The following is a 15,293-nucleotide window of genomic DNA, read 5'->3' as shown; positions in this document are numbered from 1 at the left end:
GAGGACCTCCTTTTTAAATTCCTGCCTAACTCTCTGTAATCTCCCTTCAGAATCTCAACCTTTTCCCCTCCAATGTCGTTGGTTCTAATGTGGACAATGACCTCCTGCTGGCCCCTCTCCCCCGTGAGAACATTCTGCACCCTCTCTGAGTCATCCTTGATCCTGGCACCAGGGAAACAACACACCATTCTGCTTTTTCTCTGCTGGCCACAGAAACGTCTGTCTGTACCTCTGACTACAGAATCCCCTTACACAATTGATCTCTTAGAAGCTGACGTACCTCTCGTTGCATTAGAGCCAGTCTCAATACCAGAAACTTGGCTGTTCATGCTACGTTCCCCTGAGAATCCATCAGCCCCTACATTTTCCAAAACAGCATACCTGTTTTAAATGGGTATAGAGTAAGAGTCAAATCTGACTATTCTTTGGATAATGAGCTGAGATAACTGTGACCTTTAACAGTACTGCTGAAACAACTAACTGAAATGATTTACTGAGTTCCTACAAAAAGTTAGTTTTCAGTATATACAGACTTCCAGACAGCTATGTTATTTTCCATATTGAAATTTGCAATTATTTTAATTGAGAAGCACAATTCTTTGGAGACTGATTTTATCCTTTTCAAATTCTGAATTGCTTGGAAAAATTCAACAAATGTCATATTTCCTTTCACAATGCATGCTCTAAATCGAGAGCACAATGAGCTGTAAAGTTCCCAAGTAGCTCCTTCTGTTTTGTCACCACAGGGACAATAACTTTTCTATTGTCGTTAGCTGGTGGGGAAAGCAATGATAAAATGACATGCATCTTCTCCAGAGCTTACCATAAAGAAAATTCCTGAGACAGACACAAGGAGTCGACTGAGTTTATCGAGAAATGGCTGGAATGGTTCTGGCTTTCCTGTAATGGGGTTCACACGCTCCTTTTTGGAATATTTCGCTTCAAACTGAGGGCGGAGTTCTTCCTGTGACAAAGGAACAACAATATCATTATGGGGGATTTTCGACAGTGCTCCATATTATGAAAGCTATTTCCTTTCTAAGTTGCAGAGATTCCATTTGTAAAACTGGGAAATAAAGTTATAAAATTGGGGCGACATGGAGGCTCAGTGGTTAGCACTGCTGCCTCACAGCACCAGGGTCCCAGGTTCGATTCCATCCTCGGGTGACTGTTTGTGTGGAGCTTGTACATTCTCCCCATGTCTGTGTGGTTTTGCTCTGGTTTCCTCCCACAGTCCGTAGATGTGCAGGTTAGGTGGATTGGCCATGCTAAATTGCCCAGTGTCCAGGGATGTGTAGGCTAGGTGAGTTAGCCATGGGAAAATACAGGGATAGGGTAAGTCTGGGCAGGGTATTCTTCGGAGCGTTGGTGTGGACTAGATGGATTGAATGGCCTGCTATTGGATTCCATGAAGTGTGGTGAACTGTGTTAAAAGGATGCTATTACCTAGCATTGTGCTAATGCCATCAGATGGCTGCCAAAAAGAAAAGTTCCTTTAAAAGCACATCATGAACAGAGCAGTATTGTTGACCTTGTCTGGAATTTCTTCAACAGGTCACTGAAACGGAGTGTTATTCATTCATTCACGGTATGTGAGCATCGCTAGCTAGGTCAGCATTTCTTCCCTGTCCTTAATTTCCTTGGCGGTGGTGTGCTGCCCCTGCAGGCCTTGTGGTGTAAGTACAGCCACAGAACTGTTAGGGAAGGACTCCCAGGACTTTGATCCACTGAAAGCGAAGGGAAAGAAATATAGGTCCCTCTTATAAAGGTCCTGGATTTGGAAGGTGCCGTGGAGGGAGCCTTGGGGAGCTGGTGTAGAACTTCTTGTTGATGCCACACCCTGCTGTCAGTGTGCTGGTGGCGGAGAGGAATGAATGTTGAAAGTCATGGAACAGGATAACTTCCTAGGGGACTGCTCTGTCCTGAATGGTTTACGTGTTTCTGGAGTTGTACTCATCCAGACAATTGCAGACCATTCCATCACATTGCTGACTTGTACCTTGCAATAGGCGAAGGATTCAGGGGTGTTACTCTTCGCTGAATGCCCAATTAGGTTTTGTTTTAGACAATGGTGACTCTTGGGGTATTTTTGCTTCGGAATCTAACAATGGTACTACCATGCAAGGAGAGGTTATTACCCAAACTGCTCCTGGGGTTGTGGCAGAATTTTTCAGTTCAACCTGCAGAATGGTTCAAATTTGCTGATATCCAAATTTGCTGATGACAAATACATAGGTGGCATTGTAGACAGTGTAGCTGATAGCATATATTGGTAGGGATATTGGTAGACTTGGTGAATGGGCAAAACTATGGCAGATGGATTTTAATGTAAGCAAATGTGAGGTTATCCACTTTAGACTGAAGAAGAGTAGATCAGAGTACTTTCCAGATGAAGTAAAGTTAAATACAATGGATGTCCAAAGAGATTCGGGGTGGATTCTGGTGCATAGATCTTTAAGATGCATAACTGCAGAAAGTAATCAAAAAAGCTAATGGAAAGATGGCCTTTATCTCTAGAGGACTTCCTATCGGAAGGATGTTGTGAAACATGAAAGTTTTCAGAAAAGATTTACAAGGATGTTGACAGGGTTGGAGGATTTGAGCTATCGGGAGAGGTTGAATAGCTGGGGCTGTTTCGCCTGGAGCGTCAGAGGCTGAAGGGTGACCCTATAGAGGTTTATAAAATCATGAGGGGCATGGATAGGGGAAATAGACAAAGTCTTTTCCCTGGAGTGAGGAGTCCAGAATTAGCGGGCAGAGGTTTAGGATGAGAGGAGAAAGATATAAAAGAGACCTAAGGGGCAACGTTTTCATGCAGAGGGTGATATGTGTATGGAATGAGCTGCCAGAGGAAGTGGTGGAGGCTAGTAAAATTGCAACATTTAAAAGGCATCTGGACAGGAATTTGAATAGGAAAGGTTTGAAGGGATATAGGACAGGTGCTGGCAGGTGCGACTAGATTGGGTTGGGATATCTGCTCGGCATGGACGAGTTGGACCGAAGGGTCTGTTTCCGTGCTGTACATTTCTATGACTCTATTACTGGAGTATATAGGCACAGAGATTATACTACACTTATACAAAAACTTAGTTAGACTCCACTAGGAGTACTGTGAGCAGTTTCTGGACAGCACACTTTGGGAAGGATATGTTGGCCTTGGAGGGATAACTATGTACGTGTACAAGATGATATTTGGACTTCAGGGATGACACAATTTAGGCCTGTTTTCTTTAGCATTTAAAAGGCTAAGGGGTGATCTATGCAAAGATGTGTAGATACTAATAGGTGGAGACAAGGTAGATAAAGACGTACTTTCCACTGGTTGGGAGTTCTGGAATTAGGGTGCACAGTCTGAGAATTAGAGCTAGATCATTCAGAAGAGATGTTAGGAAGCACCTCGACACAAAAACGATGAAAGAGGTTCAAAACTCTTTTCCACAAGTGGAAGTGGGAACAAAGTCGGTTGATAGATTTAAAATCTGAGATAGACAATTTTTTTTTGTTAAGGAAAGGTATTATGGGATATGGATTTAGGCCACAGACCAGTCATGAATAGTGGGACAGGCTCAAAGGGCTGAGTGGCCTCACCCTATTCCTATGTTCCTAGAACAGACTAACATTTCTATGAGACTGATGATATAGCAGAAGTAAACACTGGGGGTGGGTGGAGACAGACATGCTGTGGAATGCTTCTTTCTTTAGCAATATTCATGTTCTATGAGGCCAAGCAAATACAAGTGGAACAGCTTCAGGAAGAAGATGGGCAAAGTTTATTCCCATTTATAAATGATCCACTTAAGGTTTAACATCATCAGGTTGAAAATTTGTTTGGCCAGAACTGCCCTTGAATCTTGACTTAAATCTGGTGTATTCAGCATCTTGCGACAGGGAGCTACGATGAGGGCATCAGGACAGAGTGCACTTGCTCCACAAGGATGGAGCTAATCTAGCTAACACCAAATGATTGGGCCAAGTGTGTGCTGATCAATCAGGGAACAAGGGAGGCCTGTGACTGGGAATGGGTCTTCTAAAGCCAAGCCATGATCCATTACCTTTTCCAACTCCCCATCGTGTTATGACCCCTGCTGCCGTTACAACTGGACTAACCAGAACCTAGAGGGAAGTCTGGCTTGATAGATCACAGAGAAATATTTCTTTGATGTGGCAGTTTTTCACTGAAACATAGGCACACAAGACTATAGCTTCTCTTCAACAATAAAGCAGGAATCTATTACTCAAAATGAAAACAATAAGCAACCAAGCTGCCTAAATCTATCAAACATCATTTGAAATACCTTAAAACACTGGAAAAACAGAGGGATGAATTGTACTTCTTTGGCTGTGCCAGCCTAGGTGAGTTTTCTGGAGGGATTCTCTCTGTGAGACCTAGTCTTGTCACACCTTACCAAATTCACCTTGTTAACAACTTACTTCATTCCTATGGCACCCCATGCGTCCAATTCTATTTCTATTCTAACACCCACAATACCCAGAACATATTACAAAATGCCAGGTTTTTTTGGAGTAGATCAGCACTCCCGACATGCTGCCATCTTTAAATGTCTCATAATACACCTTGCAATGCACTGGCAGTTTGCAGCTTCCTGATCTTTTCCATGGACAAGGGGAACACTGGCATCCTGCTTTGTGGGCAGGGACCTGGAGGTGATGGCAGATGGGGTGACACACAGGAGGGTCATGCCTTCCCCGAGGACCAGCAGTGGATGCCCCAGTACCAACCCTGCCCACCTGGGAGGACTGTCACCGGGGTCAGTGCAGTCTGAGGTTTTTGGAGGAATGTCCAGTAATGTTGGAAAGAAGGTAGTGTCCTTCTACAGTCTGTCAGTGCACATTCATTTTGACTCTTTTTCCCTGCTCCTTCCCACCAAGGCTCATGCTCTATCACACTCACTGTGGCCTCCAACAGCTTCCCTCACTCACGGTCACCCACCCTAAACCCTGCATGCCCTCTGCGCTGCCCACTCACGCCTGGGACGCCTCACTGTCTGCACCAACAGTGCCATCCACTTTCATCACCCATAATATCTGCCTTGCTCTGATTCCAAAAAAAACTGCCCACGGTAGGGCCAGAAATGCCCAGGTGGATAGAAGGCTGCCCCTCCCTTCCCTCCTTCGGTGGCACGGTCGCTCAGTGGTTAGCACTGCAGCTTCACAGCGCCAGGGACCTGGGCTCGAATCCAGCCTTCGGCAACTGTCTGTGTGGACAGTTTGCGTGTCTGCGTGGGTTTCCTCTGGGCGCTCTGGTTTCCTCCCACACACCAAAGGATGTGCAGGTCAGGTGGATTGGCCAGCCTAAATTGCCAGTAGTGTCCAGGAGTGTGCAAGCCAGGTGGGTTAGCCTTGGGAAATGCAGGGTTACAGGGTCGATGGTAAGTCTGGATGGGATGCTGTTTGGAGGGTCAGTGTGGACTCAGTGGGCTGAATGGCCTGCTTCCACTTTGTAGGGATTCTATTCTCTGATCCTTACCCCTTATGAGGAAACAATCTTGAGTTTGACCACCCTAAGTGGCTGACTGACCGTGTCCAATCCCCTGGACTGGTAACGGAGGCTGACCATCACTTATTGTGCCAGGACCCCCTGAGCTCTTGACTTGACTGAGGACTACTGCCAACTATGAGAATTCTACTGGTTTTATGACAGTAAAAAATAGCATGGCCATACAGTAGTAGTGTGAGCCCAGTACCTCTGGCTATGGGGGCAAGGTCCAAAAAGGCAAGGAAGGGGTGCTGTGAGCAATTGGGTAGGCAGAAGGTGAGTGGGCACTAAGACAGCAAGCTCAGAAATACAGCCTAGTCTGGTCATGAGCTGGGTATGTGTCTCTAAGTACAAGGTGTCTTTGCTGCAGTATTACAATGAGGTACAATGCTGATGTGCAGAAGTGCACTGTAAGTGGATAAGAGATGTGCCATGAGAGTTCTGACAATGTCAGATGCCAATGTCCATGGCTCTGGGTTGTGTGTAGCTGGTTCCCACGGAGATGTTGATGTCTGGTGTCTTACATGGATTTGGAGCAAGTCCAGAGCTGAAATCACAAGTACAAGTGCTTATTTATAGTCATAGAGTCATAGAGATGTACAGCATGGAAACACACCCTTCAGTCCAACACATCCATGCTGACCACATATCCTAAGTTAATCTAGTCCCATTTACCAGCACTTGGCCCATATGCCTCTAAACCCTTACTATTCAGCTACCCATCCAGATGCCTTTTAACTGTTGTAATTGTACCAGCCGCAACATGCTTCCTCTGGCAGCTCATTCCATACACGCACAACCCTCTGTGTGAAAAAGTTACCGCTTAGGTCCCTTTCATATCTTTCCCCTCTCACCTTAACCCTATGCCCTCTATCTCTGGACTTCTCTATTCTTGACTATTCACCTCATATCCCTCATGATTTAAAAAACTTCTATAAAATCACCCCTCATCCTCCGACGCTCCAGGGAAAATAGTCTAGCCTGTTCGGCCTCTGCCTGTAGCTGAAAACTCCAACCCAAGCAAAATCCTTGTAAATCTTTTCTGAACCCTTTCAAGTTTCACAACATCTTAATCATTGGCATCTAGTTTGCTCCCAGTAAATGGTATGATAGAAAGCTGCTCATAAATGGGGTAAGATGCACAATTAATAAGGCCATTAACAAACAATGATCCATGCCCCTTAACATGGAACTGGCTACTCCCAGTGAGAATCACAAATCTACTTCCAGAACTTAGTGAAAAGTTGTTCCTTGTGTCAGATTGCCATCACTGGACTCCTCACGTGGTTTCACCACATTTCTCACCGTAGCCCATATAATTGGTGCTCCCATAAAATAAAATTCCATCCAAAGACGCAACTATTCTGCAACACAAGCATTTTCCAGAGTTTTAGATCCTGTATATCAGATCTTTTGGCTTGACTAACTGCTTATTTCCTGTTCTTTCCTGTAATCTGTAAAATCTTCTTGCAAGACTATTCACAAAGCTGAAGTCTTCGACTTGCTTGTGTTTTTTTTCACTAATTGCCGATTTCTAACCTATTATAAACCCGTTTGTCTACAAACATATTTTCCATGACCAATAAGTCTTGGCATGGATTTGAAACTGGAGTTTCTGGACTCAGAGTAGGGATGATATGACTGTCCCACAAAACCTCGTGCTAAGACAGAAACTCCACCCCAGTGGGGAATTAAATTCCTATGTGACGTTCAGGAAGGTCAACTAATGTACAAGTGAAGAGTCATCACAGTCCTTTTTACATGGGCTCAAGATACTTAGATAATCAACTGATACCCTTTATTTATTCATCCTGAAACTTAACTTTACAACTAGCATTACATTAAATCAACTTTATTCCCTATTCCATGCTTTTGCGTGTTCGGAAAGTTCCTGGTGCTCAATTTGTGCTTGACATTTCATAAGCAGCATGCATTTCATTAAAGGTTTTTCAAACTTACCTCTTCCTCTTCCCAATCTATTAGGTCCCAATCATAAGTGAGAACAGCTCGACGCCTTTTCCAGAACTCCAGGAACACTGTGGCTATAATTATACAAATACAAGATTAGAGACTCTTATGATCTCTGCTGCTGCCATTACTGCTCAGGACCCGTGACTGAAATCCAGCTTGACAGATCATATTTTGTTTTATTTAAAGAGGTGGTCTTTCTCTGAAACATAAGCATGTCAGGTTTCAGATTTGGTTTTGACAATAAAACAGAAGTTTAATGAAGATAAAATGGAACAAATGAATCTATTTTCATATAACACTGTTTGGAAGATCTCAAAATACACAAAACCAAAACAAAATCATATCTGTCCCAACATAATTTCAAATACAAGGGGTGAGTTCCCTTCTGTATTACATCTATAGGTTTGAATTAATTGATTCTTTCAATTCATCGCCTTGAGAATTTGATTGCTATTTTTCTTGATCATTCACAAAACTGACCTGAAACTCTCTTAGGTTCAAATAACCCCTTCAAGATTCTCATAGAACATTTCTGGTCAAGAATTTTCAAACGAACTAATTTTAAATATTTCCTTTCTCCATCATGTAGCCTCAGTCAGTTAGAATCATAGAATCCCTAGAGTGTGGAAACAGGCCATTTGGCCCATTGAGTCCACATCGACCCCCCAAGAGCATCCTACCCAGACCAAACCCCCTACCCCATCCCTGTAACCCTGCATTTCTCATGGCTAATCCACTGAGCCTACACATCTCTAGACACTATGGGCAATTTAGCATGGCCAATCCACCTAACCTACACATCTTCCAACTGTGGGGGATAACCTGGAGTACCCTGAGGAAACCCACACAGACACGGGAGAATGTCCAAACTCCACACAGACCATCACCCGAAGCTGGAATCAAACCCGGGTCTTTGGCGCTGTGAGGTAGCAGCACTAACCACTGAGCCACGGTTACACACGGTTCGTCTGCAAATTGTCCCTAAAGGTTTCCAATCTATGAGTTTCTCCTCGCAAAAAATCAATTATTGATCATCCTCTTAAAATAAAATAATAAAACTCTCACAATATAAACAAATTTACGTTATCACCCAAGATGGGTACCAGTCACCTCCCGCCTGACACAAATTGGTTTTCAGTCGAGAGTGTGGTGCTGGAACAGCACAGCAGATCAGGCAGCATCCGAGGAGCAGGAAAAGTGACATTTTGGTCAGATCCCCTTCCTGATGAAGAGCTTTTGCCCGAAACGCCGATTTACCTGCCCCTCAGATGCTGCCTGACCTGTTGTGCTTTTCCAGCACCACACTCTCGACTCTAATCTCCAGCATCTGCAGTCCTCACTTTCGACATATTGGTTTTAAACCAGGGCTCCAGAAAGAGTGACACATTTATTACTAAACCCTCTCATACAGATAAAGGGATACTAACATGCCATGAGATCAAAATCCAAACTCTACAATAAAATATATTAATATATAAATCATACCCGCTATCACAACATTTAAAAAAATGCATTTAAATAGCATCTTCCACAAACTCAGAATGCCCCAAAATGCAATAAGACAAATGATCAAATAACTGGTTTTTGGTGTTGGTTGAGGGATAAAGGTGAGGCAATCTAACCAGGCCTTCTCTGAATGGAGCCATGGAATCATTTACATGGACCTAAGAGAGTAGACACTAGCTAAAGCATTGTTTTAGCATTACTATATATCTAAAGGACAGTATATCCATCCACAAAGATAAAAATCTAGAGAAAAGAGGAGAGATTGGGAGTGTGAATCTATCGAGAAAGAGACCCTTCCTATTTCAAGAGAAGCATCTAATGGTCAATTTGTGTTGATTTTCTGAGATTAGGAATGAGACATGATGCAAACTTATAATCAAGCTGCCAGTTGAAATGACCCTCCTATTGTCAATACAAGTTAAAGATATGTGGCAAGAAAGTGTTAAGGAAAATATGACAAAGTTCATGTGATTATACAAATCTACACAAACATCAATCTGTCATAGTCAGAGCCAAAATTATGTTTTTACCTTCTTATAAGAGCTTAACAAAACAAAAGAGCAAGTAGATTTAGGTAATAGACCATGTAACATCTGAAATCCACAGCCTCAAGCCAGAGTTCTCAACTGAGGTATTCTGAGGAGGAAGAATTGTCCAAAATGTCAACAATTACTGATGTAGCCATGAACAGATAAACCTTTGGCAGAGAAACTGGTCCTTCCTAGGCTGATTCTTCCAAGGGTTTTCACCATCTATGAATGACCAACTTTAGACTTTCACTGAAACATAATGACTCCACAAGGTAGAAGATAAGGCAATGCACCCAAAGCATTGACTCTTTTTCTCTCTCCACATATGCTGCCTGCTCTGTTGAGTTTTTCCAGCAATTTCTCTTTTTATTGCATATTTCCGGCATCCACAGTTCCTTGTTCCATTTCAGGAACCAACACAATGTCCACAATTTCACCTTCCCCAGTATTTTTGATCAGCTGGCCACAATTCAGACAGGTAATAAGTGCTTGACGACTGAAGATTCAGTCCATAGTGTCCTGAAGAATTGTCAATGACTTAAAATGGTAACCCGATTCTCTCTTCATAGGGTGTTGCCTGACCTTGTAGCAAGATCATATCTGACAGCATCTGTGGAGAGAGAAACAGAGTTTCACGTTTCGCACCCAGTATGTTTTGAAGAGTCATGCTGGATTCAAACCATCACCTCTGTTTCTCTTTCCAAAGGTGCTGCCAGATCTGCTGGGTTTCTCCAGAATTCTCAGCATTTGATTCTGATTTGCAGCAGTGCTTTTTGCTTTTTTTTTAATGTTAGTGATAGAAGGTAAACCCGCACTGATGTCAGTGAACAATTACAGCTTGTATTTAGTATGTAGACTACATTCGGGGAGAGTAGGGGAGGACACCTGTGAAATCTTACACACACAGCTCCCAGTTCTATGTGACCTGATGTTGAGACCTACATTCTCTGTAATTCCCTTTCTGCTGAGCAGATCTCTGAGGTGTTTGCATGGCATTGAAGTCAATGCATCAACACAGTGATCAACATGCACAGAACCTCTGAGCAGCCATGCAGTTTAGAGGGAATGTTATTCATGACACAGCTCCTTATAAGCATTTTCCAGTAATTTTTATTCAGTTAAAGGTGCAGCTAGCCCTTTACCCAACAGACCCATTGAGTGTTCTTGTATATTCCGTTTTCCTTTATTTCCATGTCTTATTTGGTCACTATTGAAGATGATTTTTTTAAAATTCACTCGTGGAACATGGGTGTCACTGGCTGAGCCAGCATCTATTGCCTGTCCCTAGTTGCCCTTGAGAAGGTGATGGTGAGCTGTCTCTTGAACCACTGCAGCCCGTATCCAGGGGTGATGCCATTCGGCATGGCATTGCAGGATTTTGACCCAGTGACATGGAAGGAACAGCGATATATTTCCAAGTCAGGATGGTGAGTGCCTTGGGAGGGTGTTGGTGTTCCCATGTGAATAGCTCAATAAAATAGAGTTTGCCTTTCCAGCTTCATGATGCAGGATGCACACTTCTTTAGAATTCAACTGCCCGTCAGTCATCAGGTTTTGTGTGGCTCAAGTCTGTTAACCATTATCATCGAATAGAGCGGAGTTGTGACCTGATCTATCTTTTTTCTTTCTCACACAAGAGCAGTCACACCATAAGGAGCAAAACTTGCATGTGACCCAGATGAAATGAAGCACAGCAGCAAGGTAACAAAGTGAACTGGAAGATAGGGCTTCCTCTGTCTGAACACAAAGCCTTCCCTGAAGAATATTTAACAGTGATATCAGATGATTGCTTGCAGAAATCTCCCTCAGATACTTCTGGATCCTTCAAAAATTTCAAGGCACTTTGTTGAGCCATCCACCTTTACTTTCATAAAAAGAAATTCCACATAATTAAAATGACATACATTTACAAAGACCTCCTCACATCCTCAATGGAAAAGGGTCAGTGTAATTGAGCTTTAAATGTAAAATGAAACCAAAGGAATAATACAAACAAAAGACAGATTGTCGTGCTGCTCTGTAAAGTTGGGAGGTGGCATAATTATGCTAATAGCTTTGAGCGCTCAGTGCTGTTGCCACAGTGATGGTATTATTCCTCAATGCAAGTGTGACCTGCTTTCCCGAATAATGCTCCTTCTCAAGACTTTCAAATACACATCCCTTCACAAAATAATGCATGCATTTAAAATTCAATAATGACAAAAATGATGGATTACAATGCTATATTGTAAACGCAAATCTGCCTCATTAGAACAAGACTGTACTGCCCAGGTGTGGAGGTGTTGGTGTTGGACTGGGGTAGGAGATAGGCAGAAATCACACAACACCAAGTTATAGTCTTCACCTGACGAAAGAGCAGCGCTCCAAAAGCTCTTAATTTTAAATAAATCTGATTATATCATCAAGTGACAAGTTAAAAGAATCACAAGCAGTACCGGAAGTGTTACCAGGATGGTGAAATTAGTGGAAGTGTGACTAAGTTCGAGGTCAGGTAGCTCAGTTGGTTGGAAGGTTGGTTTGCAATGCAGGATGATGCCAGCAGTGCGGATTCAATTCTCATGAAGGTCCTGCCTTCCCCACCTCATCTGAGAAGTGGTTTAACTCAGGTGTAACTTTCCATCTGTTATCTCCCTCCATTCCTGATTTGTATGCTGAATCTATTAAGTGCTGTGGGCCATCAGCAGCAAACAAAATTGTATACTATGACAATTCTTTAAATATTAATTCTCCTTAATAGGATCACAATGTTATCGAAAGATCCAAAGACCTGAATCATAAAAGAAATATCTGCTGCTATAAACATTGTGGAGTAATAATCAGCAAGAAGAAACTCTAAAGTGAGCCAACGCTTAAAGCATGTCTTCCCAAATATGTTTTCATTATGACCCCATTTCATGTCACCCCATTGTGAAAATCCTAGGGATATGAGAGTTGTTGAGCACAGTTGACAGAGGTTATGGGGCTGTGCCCTTCACGTTGTGCATGGTTAGAAATATTTAAACAGCAGGGATTTTTTTTTTGTAAAGAGCACCTACCTTTTCACACATCTTTGTTTTGCAGCAGTAGCAGCAATTGGGCCTCAAAGAGCATGGATTGAAATGGGCTTCACAACTCTTAATATTCAACCTGAGCTCCAGGGCAACCATTGCTGAAATGAAGCTTGCAACTTCAAAATAATGCCTCATCAGCTCACTGGGGGTCACGACCTATAGCTTGTGAAACCCTGTCTTTAGGCTCATTACTTGCTCAGAGGGGAGACTTCATTAACGGTTGGATAGGATTCCAAACCCATTGCAACCTATTTTAATTTCTGTGTGAACACCATTTTAATAATTACAATGGCAAATGGATGACGTTCCTCCCATAACCTCCCCCCAAAGCATATCTTTAACGATGTGCATGGCAGAACTGATGGTTGTCTGTCCTCTTACTTCTCTCCTCATTGTCACTTCTACTGAAGTCAATGGGCGACAGGCTATCACCTAGTTTTACTGATTTCACCAAACCAAGAGGGTGTTTCCTCTGTCTTTAATACTGGGATGATGCAATCAACTAAAAAAAACAATGCTGAGGAGCAAATACTAGCAACAGAGAAAGGTGGATTGTCCAACAGGAATAGGACAGTTTCCAGGATCCAAATGCAGATCTCTCACATTCTAAGAAATTATACAGCTTGTTCCCAGACCTTAATTTCTGCAACCTGTTTCTTAGAGGGGAGAGCAAGCACATTCTTTCTGTGTGTATGTTTAGTTTACTGCGGTTAAGCACTTTGTTTGCGACATTCCAGGACAATGCAGATGAGATTACACATGTAGAAAGTCATGGGTGTGATACTGCAACACCCTAATACAACGTCATCATTTGAATGAGCTGCCCTTGATGGGAATGTGCACGCCTGACATCGAAATGAAAGCTTCAAATATCATTAAATTAATGTCACTTTCATCCCCTGCTGCAAGTTTCATATTTGCCTTTATGCTTTGCTGATTTTCTTTCACTTACGTCAGATATATTTTGTCAGTTTTCTTCACAAAATTAACACCAATTACTTTAAATTTATTTTTAAAATTGCATCAGACTTGAAAGGATTTATTTCACATGTTTTCTTCTACGCCTTTATAAACTCCACGATTTACTCCAGTTGCTTTCACTTTTTTCTGCTCACTTGAGTTTGAAGTTAATGAGATAAATAAATTTCGCTGTTTAAGATCTTTTCCCACCTGGTTCTCCATCAGTCTAAACCCTTTTTCATCATACGTCCATCCCACTGTCCATCAGATTAATCAACGCTACCTGCCTCAAACTGAAATTCTCTGTTTGATCTGTTAATGATTTTCTCATATTTATTCACTTTGTAAGAGAGAATACTGCTGAAGCTTTTTGTATTGCAACCCTCAGTAACATGCAAAAGGTGTCAAACTTTGAATAATCTTGCTCATTTGTACCACATCGAGGTACCATTTATACCTTGATCTGGACTCACTCGTAATTGGAAATAGTTCTCGCCCTCATTAAATTCCTTTATCACTTTAAAAATCTCTGTAAGGTTGCCCTTCCTCTTCTAGAGACTAACAAAACCTCCAAATCATTCACAATAGCAGAACCCCACCCCCACCCCCACATTTAAGTTACGATAATGTCACTCACCCCATACTCCCTCCTATCCAGTACGAACGCTTGTTAAAATCTCATTTCCTCTCAAATTTGCATTATTTATTGAACACCTATTGATCTAATCGGGCTACCTTCCAAGACTGTGTGAATAGCAAAAGATAATAAAGATGAATGTTCCTTTACTTCTAAATGTTTCAACTATCCAACTGATCAGCTGATTAATGAACAAGGCCTTTAAATAGTTGGCTACAAATGTTGTCGCACTGTTGTCAACTTACAAAACAAATTTCACAATTTCAGCATGTTTGGGAGTACTTGTGAACAGAAATCAGTTAACATTTTGGGTCTGGTGACCCTTTCTCAGAACTGAAACGTAAACTCTCATTTCTCTCCACAGATGCTGCCAGACCTGCTGAGCTTTTCCAGCAACTCATCTTTTTGTTTCTGATTTACAGCATCTGCAGTTCTTTTGGTTCTTATTAAGTTTCACAAGTTATTGGAACAAAAATCCATTTAATATCTATTTCCAAAAATCAATGTTATGTCTCTGCCAGAAGGTGAGATTCTGAAGTGTGTGCAATGGTCATGTATCCCATTGTATTTTGTGGAAGTATGCTATGTACCAATTGCTAGTTGTCTTTTCTGACATATGAACTAACTAAACTTCAAACGTTATTTATTGGCTGCTGCTTTATTTCAAGTTGTCCCTCTGTAACTGCATCCTTGACTTCCTGACCCACAGACCGCAATCTGTAAGGATAGGTGACAACACCTCCCCGACGATAATCCTCAACACCAGTACCCATAAGGCGGTGTACTCAGCCCCTTACTATACTCATTATACACCCACCACAGTGTGGCCAAATTCAGCTCTAACTGCATTTACAAATTTGCTGATGACATCATCGTAGTTGATTGGGTTGCAAACAACGACAAGACATAGTACAAGGAGGAGACATACAGCTCAGTGGTGTGGTGCAACAGCAACAGTCTCTCCTTCAGTGTCAGTAGGAAGCACAGTGGAGGACACACCCCTGTCTGTATCAATGGTGCTGAGGTGGAGGTCGTTGAGTGCTTCAAGTTCCTAGGAGTAGATATCACCAACAATCAGTTCTGGTCCATTTACGTCAATGCTCCAATCAAGAAAGCACAGCAACACTTCTACTTCCTCAAAA

The 15,293-nt window shown here is 42.3% G+C and overlaps 1 protein-coding gene across 1 annotated transcript in view; it reads right to left on the bottom strand.

Moving 5' to 3' along the window:
- The window catches only part of ano3 (anoctamin 3), a 559,677-nt gene that overhangs the window by 78,820 nt on the left and 465,564 nt on the right, over nucleotides 1–15,293 (bottom strand). Inside the window, exons 16-17 of the mRNA XM_043705429.1 lie at nucleotides 7,457–7,539; nucleotides 824–964 (exon numbers count right to left, since the gene is read on the bottom strand). Of these exons, the coding sequence (XP_043561364.1) occupies nucleotides 824–964; nucleotides 7,457–7,539 (224 nt within the window). The remainder of the gene's footprint in view (nucleotides 1–823; nucleotides 965–7,456; nucleotides 7,540–15,293) is intronic.

This window comes from Chiloscyllium plagiosum, chromosome 16, assembly GCF_004010195.1.
Source record: "Chiloscyllium plagiosum isolate BGI_BamShark_2017 chromosome 16, ASM401019v2, whole genome shotgun sequence".
Classification (NCBI taxonomy): Eukaryota; Metazoa; Chordata; class Chondrichthyes; order Orectolobiformes; family Hemiscylliidae; genus Chiloscyllium; species Chiloscyllium plagiosum.
This window is presented reverse-complemented; position numbering and strand designations above follow the sequence as displayed.